This window comes from Platichthys flesus, chromosome 16 (genome assembly GCF_949316205.1).
Source record: "Platichthys flesus chromosome 16, fPlaFle2.1, whole genome shotgun sequence".
NCBI classification, from domain to species: domain Eukaryota; kingdom Metazoa; phylum Chordata; class Actinopteri; order Pleuronectiformes; family Pleuronectidae; genus Platichthys; species Platichthys flesus.
The window spans coordinates 10,663,493-10,677,338 of record NC_084960.1 but is presented as its reverse complement, the minus strand read 5'-3'; the positions used below and the strand labels follow the sequence as shown (position 1 = coordinate 10,677,338).

Genomic DNA, 13,846 nt, shown 5'->3' with positions numbered 1-13,846 from the left:
ATGATGCAGCCTATTGATGGCTCAGATGGGGATGGTTTCACATTTGTGTTCAAGGTTAGAGAGAGAGAGGGAGAGACTTTAAAGGGTCGATTTAAAAAAAAAAAGAACGGGAGATTAATCCGCTTATACGTGGAAAACGATCTATCATGGCACCAACTGCCAAAATTTGCAGAACTATTATCAAAAGAACAAAAGCAAATGAAGATGATAGTTATAATCAACCGGGATTTAATCAGAAAATGTTCACTCACTTTGTACCATGATGTCCAGGGAGGGGTTTCATCCAGGAAGGACGAGGCTGACGTGATAGAAGAAGTCACATCAGAAATCACTGCGCTTGCAATTAGAAATTAAATGGTTTATTGCTTTTTCTACCATTGTGCTGGCAGGTTTCCCCCTTCACACTCACATACCGCCCCCCTGTGTTGAAACAGAAATGGTGCATGAAGCTAAAAACAATGTTTTGACTCTTCTGACACTGAGGGAGGATTATCTTTGATTCTATCACATTGTTTCCCACCTGGACAATATAAGACATTAAAAAGATCTATCTATATTTATTTTAAAAACACACCCTGAAGTTATTGTGCTTTGAAGATCGTCCTTAGAGTTTGGGAGAAAACCAAGAGGAACCAGAACATATGTGCGGATTGGCATCTTTTAACCTGCATCCTGTTTGTTACATTCAAATGTAGAAGTAAACGGATGTATATACAAGAATCTCCCATGTCCCTAGGTATCAGACAGCTGGATGGTCAACAGATCTTAAAGAGGATTAGTGGGAATAAGGCTGTGGCTTCCTGGCACGCATGATACCTTCTAGGAAAGGGAACCGTCATCGAGGTAACTTTCTGAAAACAGACGTACTTTCTTTTAAAAAGGGAGAGTAAAATGTAGGAGCAGTTTATTCTTAATAAATGCATAAATGCTGATTACACACAATAACATTGGTATCAAGGATCTCCACTGTGTGAATGTGACCCAGTCACTTGTCTATTTCCATCTCTCCTCAGACAAATAGCTGCTCGTCTTTCCCCGAGTGGCTGCGTCTCAGCTTCAGACCGGACAGGATCTTCTGGGCTGGTCCGGACAGGTTGTGCCCAGTAGGAAATGTCTTTGGTGGGTGACAGAGAGCCTGACTCTGTCCAGTGCTCTGTCTGTTTTTGGTCAGATTTTGGTTCACAACAGCTTGACACCCGGCAGCTGCCTCCTCCTGACAGGCCCCCTGTGTTGCACCTGATGATGACGCAGTCCCAGGCGATGCAAATGTTGAATCCAGTCCCAACATGTACTGCACAACCTCACGGGGGCTCAGTGGAACATCCATTTTACTCTGAGGGTCGGTGTGGAAGGGCTGGTGAGTGTTCTCAAAGTGGACGTCTAACCTTTGGGGGAGTCTCTGTGCCGCGGGCTCTGGAGAGGAGCTGCGGCTGCTGTCGGCGCTCCCTGGATTTTCCCTCACTGGTTCTGCGGGCTGTCTGGCTGCACTACCTGGGTTGGAGAGCCGGATTCCTGGGTTGTGGTGCCGATGATACTTCACAGGCTGTCTCGTGAAGCGATAGCGTGGTTGTGTCTCTAAACAAGAGGCTTGTACTCCCACCGGCTCACCCTGATGATCATTCGACCCCCCTCTCATAGCCAGGACTGGGGAAGACGAGGGAAAGGCGGGTGATTCATAAGAGCAGTGGAAACACAGGTTACTGATTTTGAAAAGTGTAAGCAAACACAGTACCTAAATTTCATGATTAAATGGAGTTCTACTTGAAGGTTGAGAATGATTCATATATTGATTGATTGATATATTTGAAAATGCATACATTTGGAGCCACAAAGAAGAAAACGTTTTAGAGCCAGCAAGAGTAAAGCCAGCAAGAAGAGATGAAGTCCCAGAGGGCAGCAAAAATAAAGAATTTCGTTTTCTTTGTATGTTTGTCGGCCAAATTTATCCACGACTCAGAGAAATAAATCTAAATCAATGAAATCCCTAGCAAGCAGCTAAACAATCTGACTCACATCTAGTTGATATAGTTTGGCAGATTAATGCAATTAGAGAGCTTCAGTGAAAAAAAATGAAAGGAAGTGTCATTTCTAAAAATAGGTGGAGGAAACATTAAAAAAAGGAACTGCAACAGACCCCTGATGCTCTTTGCTTCACAGTATCTGCTGCTCAGGAACATATCGAGTAACTTTAAACAAGAAGAAACCATCCATTTGTGAGAAATAAAAGTTTGCGACTTAGAAGATTGTACAAAAGATAACGTCAAGATTTAAACTTCTCCTCAAACTGCACCGGTAAAAGCCATTGTACAACAAATTATAAATCCATCATATACCCACGACATCAACACTAAGGATTCAATTCTATCTAGAGTAACCGCTCTACATCCCGCCTACCTGCGCTCTCATTGGCTTCAGGGCTGAGCTGGTCCACTGCCTCATTGGACGAAGACTTGTCAGATATATAACCCTCGCTTGACTCTCTCTTGATTGTTCGACTCTGTTGGAGTGACACAAATTTGATTGGTCATTTGTGGTCTATGTTTACAGACCGCATCTACACCCCATACCACATCTAAACCCTGTACTACAGTGTGTAATACTGCTTATCAAGGGGAAATAACATGAACAGCTATTTTCGGATGAATCAGGCCATTTTAAATAACCTGTAAACAACAGCAAACCTTATTTAGGACATGTCTAATGGTCGGATTATGTAGTTCCTATCGTCAACATCTCAGAGGGGGAAGTAATGTGTACTTTTGTGCCTCTATTTCATCCAGTGCAGCCTCTGTAAAGTGTTTTTGTATATAAGCAATAGGAGTGAAATATAGTAAAGCTTGAAAAAAGGTCATGCAGGTCAGAGTTCAGGCAGAAGGAGAAGTAGAAAATGCAGCAGCTGTCCAGCGTGTTAATCCTGCTGCAGGTGCTAATGCTCTTAAAACAACAAGTAAATTAATCAGGAGAAGTAGCTCAAGTGCAAACGCCATCTATCCCATGTGCATGCGAGGCAACTGCTCTTGAATTCTGCAGCCAAATGACTGCAGTACTTACGTCTAGTGAGCGTGGGCGCTCTCTGGAGGAGTTTTCATGTGCAGGGCCGGTGTAAACGTCCCCATCCAGGGGGCAGGAAGCCCTGGGTGGGGTTACTGGGAGAGGTGCAGTGGGGACCGGTGGAGGCGGCGTGCCGGCTCTCAGCTGAAGGCCAAAAAGCGTGTCATGGTGTGTGATGAGGAACTCCACAAGCGCAGCCTGGTAGCTGGTCTCCAGCAGGGCAACCATTGACATGTCCGTGGACACAAGAGGGCGCAATAACGTTGGCCCAAACACAATACCCAAGTTGCAGGGGGACATCTTGTTCTCGCAGCACTCTGAGACTCTGTGAAGACAGGGAGCAGACACGTTCAAGGAAATCTCAAGGGAAGTTCAGGCCTTTTCTCTTATCTCTTGTGTTTTGTGTGTGTACATGCTCACCTTTGTAGGTGAGACATCAAATGCTGCAAGACGCTGTAGCAGTATAGAGGGAGTTTCTGTAGAAGCTTCTGCAGGTTGTTACTGACGTCCATTATCTCATTAGTGTCTGGCTTTGTCTCCCGTTCACCCAGGTGCAGGATGGTCTTCCCCACAGTGATGAACTCGTTGTACAGATCAAAGGTGATTAACGGCTCCGGGAGCTGGAAGAGATAATATCGAGAATCTATTCAGATCTGAAATCCACACCAACAATCAGCCTGTTGAATTCTATACAGCTCAGTCATTTCTGTACCTCCTTCAAGAAGTGCTTGAGGATGGATGTGATGTCGTGAGGTGAGATGTCAGAGAGGTCCACCTGCTCCTTATGGGTCTCAAAGGTCTGACAGAGCTTCTGGACTCGAGGCTTGGACCCACTCACCCGATACACCCCCTGGAAGAGAAAAAGAGAAAACTGTTAACAAACCTCAGCTTACACTCGACAGCATCTACACTTTGGTCGCCGTGGTATCTGGTGAAAAATACCTGGACGGAGAGAGCACGGCTCTCGATCTCAGACGTGCAGCGCAGCACCACGAAGGGCACCTCGTCCGGCCTGTCACGCGGCAGCAGAGAGAGGTCCACGCCGAACACGGTGCCTCTCCTGTTCTCGCACTCCAGCTGACACACCTCCAAGCACTTCCTGTGCAAAGCCACGCCGCACTGAGGGTGCAGCGACAGAGGAGATGACATTAAATCACAACGCCCCTCACAAACTTTCAGTAAATCATCTCTAGCATTTGGCCTCTTACCTCTTCACAATCTACCCCATTGACAACAATGTAGGTGTCACACTGTTTGCATTTCACCACCTTGCTCTTCATCTTCCTGAGTCGGTGTGTCAGTGCCGCTCGGGAGGGCACGCGCACTTTGAATGGCTGACCATCCAGGCACTCTATGGGTGGAGAGAGAGAGAGTGGGAGAGAGGAGTGAACCGTGAAGTCTGATTCCCATGGTGTGGTTCTGTAAGTTGAGAAGTATTCCATACATTAGAGATAAACCAGTTACAAACCTGATTCTGGTGCCATATCGCGCTCATCCAGGTCGTCCGATGACAAAGTCAAAGTGGATGGCACTTTAGGTAACCTCCTGTTACTGTGAGCTGTGCATTCCCATATAAAGAAGAGACACAAAAGAGAGAAAATATAAAAAAAAATGTTATCCATTGCACAGGTTTTAATATGCATGTGAATGAAAAGTTGTGGAAACCGGAGTGGAGCTCACCAGGGCTGGAGAGAGATTCCAAACTGCCGCCAAAACTCTCACTGTCGCTGTACCCTGCTTTCCCTGAGGTACACCACAACACACAAGGAAACGCACATTTAATCTAAACAGAGAATATTTCTGTTAATATTGTCACATAAGTACATAATGAGGAGTCCTTACTGCCATCGCTGGCTCTTCTGTAAGGACTATCATCCGTCATCGGAGATGAGTCCTGCTGAGAGCTGAGAGGGTAGCTGGTTTTTCGTTTGTTCCTTTCAAGTAAAAAAAAAACAGATCCATATTTTTTTATGAATCAAGTTTCAGTAGAAATACAGTATCCTATTTGAATAAGTGAAAAATAATCGGTGAACAGGTGATCATCATACCCTTTGCAATGAGGAACATATTCCTGGAAGGCGAAGACTTGGAGCGGTTGATCCGGACGGCGCTTGCTGAGGACGTAGAGCAGGTACGGCTCTCCGGGCTCCAGGGCCCGGCAGGTCACCTCCAGGTTGTGGTAGCCGAGGGGAACGGCCTCCGTCTGCTGTCGCTGGTAATAAAACATGTTGACGGTGGCCTGATGGTAGAGTGGGGATAGGGAGACAGAGAAGATGTTGATGTAGATGGGAAATGTGTTGACATTTTGAAAACTTTTTTTTTTTCTTTACCTGCACAGAGGAGGCAGTTTTCATTTGTTTGTTTGTTTGTAAGTTGGCAGGATAACGCAAAAAATACTCGACAGATTTACTTCAAAACTTAGTGGAAATATGCAGAATGGAACAGGAAAGAACCTGTTAAGTATTAACAGGTGCATCCAGGATTTACAACATTGTGAGTTGGGGCGTTTTTACAGATTTTCATGGATTTCACAGAAAGAAATCAGCTATGTTTAGGGGACTGATATTTATGAGGTGTATATATGGAGATTGATTTTGTAACTAAAGTACAATCATTCCTACCATACATCCTCTTCTTATATACCACATATATATTGATCTGGCAGAGGGCCAAATGTGTCGTTTCCCGCGATTTCACACCAACCTCCTTGAGCACGTTGTCTCCCTGACAGATGAGCTTGCGCATGTGAGAAATAATTTTCTCTTTGACCTTCACCAACTCCTCCTGGTGGATCCTGGCGTCGCTCACACACTGTCTGTACAGCAGCTCGGCCTCCTGCACCTGGAGGAGACAGGGGGAAAACCAGTGAGGGGCCGCACAGCCACGAACACGTATCACTGCTCTTAAACTGTGTTGTGGAACATCATCAATACGCCATGAGAGAACCTGTAATACACAACACTACAGGCTGTCCTGTACTTCTGCATTTTGACAGGTTGATGCGGTGCATTAAGGGGAAACTCACCTTGGTCTTGGCGTCATCTTTGGACTTCCTCCTCTTGTCCAGGGTTTTGATTCCGGCCGTGTCGTCCAAAGCTTTAGCGGTGACAGCTTTAGCCTTTTCGAGCTCGTCGCAGCGTTGGAAGTACTGCTGCCGAGCCTTTTTAAAAGCTGTCACTGCCTCGTTCTGACACACACACACACACACACACACACACAGAAATACATATTAGTTTGTCATAACAGACTGTTATTTTCATGGAGGTTGACATTTTGCTGCGGATGGTTTGTTCAGACATCCAGTCACCGGGAACGGACACTCACCATCCTCCTCTGTTCTCTGGCCCACTGCTCCTTAAACTCTCTGCGCCACTTGTCGATCTCATTCTTCTTGGCAGCCATGGCCTTTGGGACGGGGACAGGCGACACAGATATTGGATGAAACACAGTCCTAGCTGCACACATGCCTCTTTTGTACGAGCGTGTTGTGGATTTTACGTACTTGGTAGCAGCGGTTGTGCAGCATGTCAGAGGTTTTTCTCGAGGACACACTGTTCTTGATGTCTTGCTCCAGGGCCATGGTGTAGATGTACTGTAGAGGCATCATTTCCTGCACAGGCGAGAGCAGCTTTAGACAGTGTTTACATGGTAAATATACACATTGAGATAATCACTACAACAACTACTTTGGAATTACACATCTAGTGAAGAAAGTCGTACCTGCTGTGTCACGTTGGCTTTCGCTCCCTCGGCTGTTTTTATCACATTTTTAGCAAATTCTTGTTCTGTCAAAAGAAATCCTTGTTTAGTTTTTCTTAAACTAAAAATGATTCACAGGATATTCATTCTCACAGTAGTGACTGAAACCACAATACTGCTTATGGCCATTTCTGAGCAAATTGATGCTATCTACGGCCTCATGTCCATTCAGATGACCCTGTCATTGGCTGAAAAGCTAATTAAACCTCTCAGAGGTAAAACAACACTCTGCTGTGGCTCTGCTCTATTTGCATTTCGAACACGTCAGTGGAAGTGATTTGCTTAAAACAGCCTTAGCCTGCATTATTTGGTCAGATGCTTGAACTAACAAGAACTATACAGGAAATGATTTATTTTTATTTTCAGTCCGAAACTAGGACATTCTCACAATAACCCTATTTTTAGAGCAAAGTACAAAGTGCCGCACAACAAGAAAACAAAGGGTTAAAACACAAAGTTATTACAACAATAATATGATCACAAGATAATATGGCCTTACTGCCGGATCATAACCTCATTCTAGCACTCTGACAGTGGTTCTTGATCGAACTGCTCTTTAGAAATGGAAACGCTGCTGTTGCAGTTTGGTGTCACTCAGTGTTGTTCTACTCTGTTTAATCCACGGCAGTTTGGGGTTGAGCTCCACCGAGCGTCACTCATCTGTTGCTGTTGCCTAACACTGCTCCTGACACAGCAGAGCTTGTTACCTTCCTCTTTACTTTAATCACTGCCAAAAATACTTGCACACCCGGCTTCCCAGTCTCGACACTGGTCACCTGTGCTGGCTGATACCAGGGTAATCACTGTCTATACTCTCCAAAGACACCCCATCTTCTTTATTACCCTCCCAGAGACGGCTAATCTGTCCTCTAATCCCTCCTCTCTGTGTGTGTGTGTGCAGAGTGCAGGTCACTGGAGTGACTGAACCACCCACAGACATCCTCACTGCGTCATATATTCCAGAATGGCCAAGTTATGGAACGTTGTAACACGGTGCTTCAACCACGCCAGATAGCTCTCAAACACTCCTGTGGGATTTCGTCTGTTCTTCTTTTATTGACTGGCAATCTGCTCTCCGGAGGCCTGATGTATTACATATATATATATTGCTTTTCTAGAAACGTGTGCGTGACTCGTCACCATGTCTCTGCCTCTAGTTACAGTTCAGAATTTAAAGATTCTCTCAACTGATCAAACTCTGTGGGAAAAAGCCACACAAACTTATACAAAATGATAAATAGTCACAAAACAAATAAATGTTAATGCTTTTATAAGACTTATCGTTGCACAGTGGAGAATATGGTTGTCATGCTCTGGACTTTCTATAATGTAAAGACAGAGCATGTGCATTTTGCATTTATCCATCATCTTGTTTAAATTAGCAATTTGCTAGTGGCACATAACATTAGTTTCTAATGTCAAGAAACAGTTTCTAATGTTATGTGTGTAAGGAACCTGTTTTTGAATAGTGCTAAATGAAGCATGTTTGGACTTGTAAATGGGCATCTCCTACATATAACACTTCATTCATCCCAGTCAGGTTATTATATTATCTTGCTAAAGGACACAAAAAAAAAACTGAACCATTGACCCTCTGATTTGTGGACGACATGCTCTACTTCCTGTGCCACAGTTGTTGCATGTTACACCACCATTTCCTTTCTCCAGCCGCCTGCGTGCACTTACCCAAGCTGATTCTCTTCTCCATCCAGGCCAGCAGGTCTTTGGCGTAGCGGCACCACATTTTGGCGTACTGCAGCGCCGTCTCCACGCCTTCCCCACAGCGGCAGAGGGCCAGGTCGGCTTCCTGGGCTGAGAGGGAGTACATCAGCATCACTGCAGGCTCCACGCGCTTGGAGCTGTACCCAGGGATAACACGCCGTCGACGGGGCAACTCCCCAACTCGGCTGGAGGTCTCAAATAGCCCCCAGTCTCAAAGAAACATCTATCCTCTGACAACCCCCAAAGGTCCCCAGACTTTACCAGAGCAGATGAAGGTACTCGAGAAGTTTACACAAACCCAAAACAGGAAACAATGACCGCATATGATAAGTCATTCTGCTCCTCAGAAAAAAGGTCCTGTGGTTTCCAGTAAGTTTCAGGACCATGCACTCATCTCTTGCATGAAAACTGCAACAGTTTGTCAAAGAAATCTCTTTTTATCTGCCCTCAATCTCCCACATGACCCAAATGAGGATGTGCCCAAACAGAGGACAGGTTGTATGGTCGGCATCGGCTAAGTCACTTCCCTCCTCACACCTCTTCCTCTCTGTGCCTGGCCACTCCCTCGCACACCTGTTCACCTCTAGCTGAATCCGTGCCATGCGAGCATCAGCGACCCGCCATGTTCACAGCTGTGGTGATGCTGACAGGGTGTTGATACGACAACCACTATCCGCCCTTCCCTCTGTGACTCACACCAACATGGGCCCCGGTGATGTTTGATTGACCAAGAGCGACAGTCACATGGTCCCTGGAGCTGACTGCACACTACTTTCTAATTTGTATTAATCCACCTTTTCTAACTAGATTTGGCAAATAGATATTTTCGCTAAAATCGATTACAACGCGACTTGAGTTCGTCCTGTAGCCAACGGTTGAAGCCCGGATGCCCTTTGAGAACTTTCACTTCTTCAAATGGACCATGGGGCAGTTCAGAGGATCCATCTCAGCTCAGAAAACAGGGCAACAACAGCTTCACGCCCAAGCTCCTCAACTCAGACATGCAGGTTTGATTCTGGTCTGTCCACTTCACACAGGTGCCAAAATCCAAACAGGGCTCTTTCTTCTCCCCTTGCGTTCAAGCAAATAAATCCACAAGAAAGAACCTGCAACTCCAAAATACAAAGAATGGAATCGTGGCCAGACTGTGTGACCCTTTCCTCTCCCCGTGTTTCGTTTAAGCCTCTGGTCACTTTTATGAACCGGCAGCCTCCGAGCCGAATCTGTGCTGCCTCATGGCGACACGGCTTCCAGCGCTTGGATTGGGGGATTATCCTGGTCAGGTCCAGATTGCGGAGTGACAGGCCTTAAAGGAGCATTGAGCGAGGTTTACCCTCCTGGTGTGTGATTGAGCAGAGGGGGTGGGGTGGGGTGGGGTGGGGTGGTGGGGGGGGAGCTGGTATCCAAACTCAGCCAATGAGAAGCATGAAACCAGATTGCCAAAGAGCACTTCCTAGGAATGTGAGATGTGAAATTCAACTCTACACGTATGCAAAAGTCACCCGTCTCCCTACGGAGTGATATAAGGAAATGCAGATTAAAGGCTTGAGGTTCAACAAGTGCAGACGGAATTTAAAAAAAGACCCATTTACAGTCTGAAATAAGAGGAGTGTGTGTGCTGCAAGAACCAGTGAACAACTGGTTAGCTGCTGTAAACTACCTCTGTGTGGTTTGAGTCCCACTGAAATTGGAGTACTATGAACACGCCCAGTCTGTCACTCCATCTCCCTGTTTTTCCTCCCTCAGCCTGCGTAGTACCGACACCCCCTCTTTCTGCCCCCCCCCCCCCCCCCCTTGTGTCCAAGGTAAAAGCTGAGAGCAGCTGCCTCCTGCTTTAATCCTCTCCCTTTATCCTAATCTCGTTACAGCCGCTCCATTACAACTCGTGGCTAATTATAAGAAAACAAGCAAAGTTTGAAGAAGATGCTCTATTAGGAGACGCACGCTGACTCCGGTAACCGCACGTCGTCACTGAGGATCTGCTGGGATGTCAGTCAAAGCTTTGTTGACTCAAACAGGTGAGATTTTATACATTACAAGCCTAACGTCACTGGAAACTACACAGTGACACACAGAAGATGCTCCAATCACCCTTACACGCTCTCCCTCTCTCTCACACACAAACACACAAATGATACCTGACGGGTTTCCATCTGGTTCACCGGCTTCAGAGCGTATCTGAGGACAAAACGCCTCTTCACTCTGGTGAGAAGAAAAGAAAAACTGATTCGCCAAACAATATTCTTTGAGCAATTCTCGAAAAACCATCAACTGTGACAAACAACAACACAAGCCACAGATGTGAGTATTTTATGTTTGTATTGATCCCTTACAGACGCGTCATGTTGGTCTAGGAGCTCTGTGCAGTCTCCGGTGATGGATTCTGGGATGGACAGTGAGTCGATGTCATCAAGGTAATCCTCCGCTGTTCTGAACACAGGAAGGATGGATTGAATTGGGAGAGAGTCAAGAACAGTCTAGTAGATACACAAAAACAGATGTGGGTAACACACTAATTGCACTAAACATTTCGAGATGCACATTTATACACATTTGACGATTTTCTGTGACTTTGCTGAAATGAAGGTTGATTAAAACTTTTCAGGAACTTGCTCCCTTGAAAGAAAATCTACACTGAGAGATCATATATACAGTAGCTGAGTTCATCTTCTGGACTAACTGAGAGACGTATCAGTTTCATCCTGCGTGGTTTCCTATGATCAGCAGAGCTTACAGCATCTTTGACTGACACCTCAGGATTCAGCAGTTGAACTCAAAAGAAGCACTCAAACATTCTACTCGAGTAAAAGTACAAATAGATAGACAAAAAAGTACTCTGGCAAAAGTTTGAGTTTTGCTTAAAATATATCTTGAATAAGTAACTATGATTTTTAATTAATAATTTCCCCTAATTCAACAGTTCACTACATCATTCGAGTCCATGTGAAGGTGACAGGTTTCTCCACCACTGATGCAGCTGCTCTCAGTGAAGGAGGAAGGGTATTTAAGTTACAGTTTTATTATGTAGCACAGTAGAGAGAACAGATATCTCCTGATATATATTGTGGACAAAAAGTGCCTGTAGGTAAATCTACTTTGATACAGATACATGAAATCTACTTAATTACAGTAACAGAGTGAGTGAACCATATTGTCATCCCATTCTGTATTAAGAACATAATGAACCATTTGTAATACTTACGAAGAGACCAAAGATAAATCGAGATTATCAAAGTCTCGGAAGATCTCGCTGTATCGCTTGGTTTCAGATTTACGATGCAGCTTTTTCACATCTGCAGAACAGAAAATAAGCTAAGATACATAAAAAATAACACCATGGTTTTAGAATTTAAAGCATTTCAACACCAGATCACACATAACCTACATGCTGACAAAAGGCCAAGACCTTTATGATGTTTTTGAGTCAAACTGACCCTGATGTGGGATGCTCTGACGAATAAAGCAACTCTAATGTGATTAATGACGATTGACTGCATAAATGCCAAGTGTACAACACACTTATACACTATAAAACAGATTTAAATATAGAAAAAGCATTAAGATAGATTTTTTTTTTATTAAAAATACAATAAATAAAGAAATCAAACTCAACTTCCTGTACTGAAATCATGTATGGTATCATTTCCTTTAGATTTCTGAGGAAGAAATAGCTATTTTGACTGAATGCGAAATTAAATATGAGGAACACCTCGATGACACCACCTCAACCTATTGTAATCCCAGTATTTAACTGCTGGTTCATCGCCACATTTACAACAGAGGCACCACATGTCAAAAAGCAATCTCACTCTCTTTCAGAGACCTCTCCGTTTCGCTCAACCACATCCTGTTCGCAATCGGTGTCTCGAACCATCATGAAAAAAGTCCCTGTTTTTCACAGCAGCAAGAATGAGAATTGAGAGGCACCTAAGACATTTGACAAAAGCTACTGTGAAGACAAATTCTACTTCAGGGCCCTTGGCTGTTTTTGTTGTTTGCTGTATAGCTGCAATACTTTTAAAGGCTGCAAAAAAATTTCCATTCGTGAAATATTAGTCACGCTTTTCGGTGAAGACTGAAGCTGCATTTCCTGTTGAATAGAAATACAGAAGTCACGCAAAAAAAGACAGAACAAGAATGTGTCAAAACGGAGAAAGAGTTCAGGAAGTTCACTGATCCCCGGACTGCGAGGATGCACTCGGCACCACAAACCTCCTGACTGACACAAAAGAAACACACAGTACATGTTTGGGGAACACACGCAATACCCACGTCCAAGGTCACCGAGCAAATTTACAATCAGTGCACGGCAAGAAACTGTTCAGGAGGGATTTGTAAAGCAAATAAACCGTAGGACAGGATATAAAAGCATCTAAATGAAGTGGCAAACAACACTTCCTCACATTGTTGGTGCTCACCTGGGGCTTGGGATGACTCCTGGCTCGACACTTGCTCTTCTTCCATCTCTGACCTATTCAGCACAACTGCAAAGAGGCCTAACAACGCCACTCGCACATCATCTACACCCCCAGGTCTCACTACACAACGGGAGGAGGCAGGAAATGTGGCCTGCAGTGCGTACATGCACCGACACACTTATGGTAAATCATTACCATGCCGCTCTGAGCCTGCTGCCGTTGGTGCTCTCACACTGATCTTCCTCTGACAGACTGGAGGTTGGCCCATATCTTCACCAGCATGGGAAGAGGAAGTGTATGCATCTGTAGACCCCGCCCACGCTGTGACTTCACGCACAGTGAGAAGGTGCCACACTTGTTTTCTTCAGATGGTGTCTCAGTGAAAACGTTTCCTGATCTCGTTTGTGGCGGGTAACGTCAGAGAGGAAGCATGTTGCAAGGTGTGTGGTTTAACACACTGCAGATATTGGTGTCAAGAGACGGCTGATTCTTAACATCAGAATACATTATTTTGCAAAGACGTTAAATAAAGTCTGAACTTATTTGTTGATTTCTTATCGCCCCACATACTTTTTGGGAACATGTAATATTGCTCATATAAACTGCTTCTACAAAGTGCCTCATGTAGATGAATTTCAGACGTGTGACTTCAGAATCAGTTTTAGGAACAAGGAAATTCATTATCATTTATTGCATAAACCCAGTGTGATGATCAGTGAAGGACTTCAGAGACTGAAAACCACATCTGCTCAGATGAAACCACACAAGCTTGGAAGAGGTGGCCACATTCATGAAAACTGATAAAGTTGCTAAAAGACGATTTCAAGGATATCGATAGCAACCTCATATATTCACTCATTCCCAGGATGTAATGCTCTGGCGGCTTGCAGAGCTGT

General features: G+C 44.7%; 1 protein-coding gene across 3 annotated transcripts; it reads right to left on the bottom strand.

The window, feature by feature from the left end:
- Window positions 1-887: 887 nt before the first annotated feature.
- Window positions 888-13,187, bottom strand: gmip (GEM interacting protein). 3 transcript variants are annotated; one of them, XM_062408611.1, is made up of 22 exons: window positions 12,951-13,187; window positions 11,735-11,825; window positions 10,866-10,962; window positions 10,671-10,734; window positions 8,497-8,622; window positions 6,772-6,836; window positions 6,554-6,661; window positions 6,376-6,456; window positions 6,077-6,238; window positions 5,755-5,892; window positions 5,100-5,290; window positions 4,894-4,985; window positions 4,732-4,794; window positions 4,520-4,609; window positions 4,260-4,402; window positions 3,994-4,170; window positions 3,764-3,901; window positions 3,472-3,671; window positions 3,052-3,376; window positions 2,395-2,497; window positions 2,135-2,186; window positions 1,505-1,644 (listed from the first exon to the last, which is right to left on the bottom strand). In XM_062408611.1, exons 1-21 carry the CDS (start codon window positions 13,114-13,116, stop codon window positions 2,152-2,154), a joined length of 2,655 nt encoding a protein of 884 aa, XP_062264595.1. In that variant the 5' UTR covers window positions 13,117-13,187; the 3' UTR covers window positions 1,505-1,644; window positions 2,135-2,151. The 3 variants fall into 3 exon arrangements, with proteins under 3 accessions (XP_062264594.1, XP_062264596.1, XP_062264595.1); XM_062408610.1 differs by lacking the exon at window positions 2,135-2,186 and having other exon boundaries at window positions 888-1,644; XM_062408612.1 differs by lacking the exons at window positions 2,135-2,186; window positions 2,395-2,497 and having other exon boundaries at window positions 1,491-1,644.
- Between the last annotated feature and the right edge of the window lie 659 nt (window positions 13,188-13,846).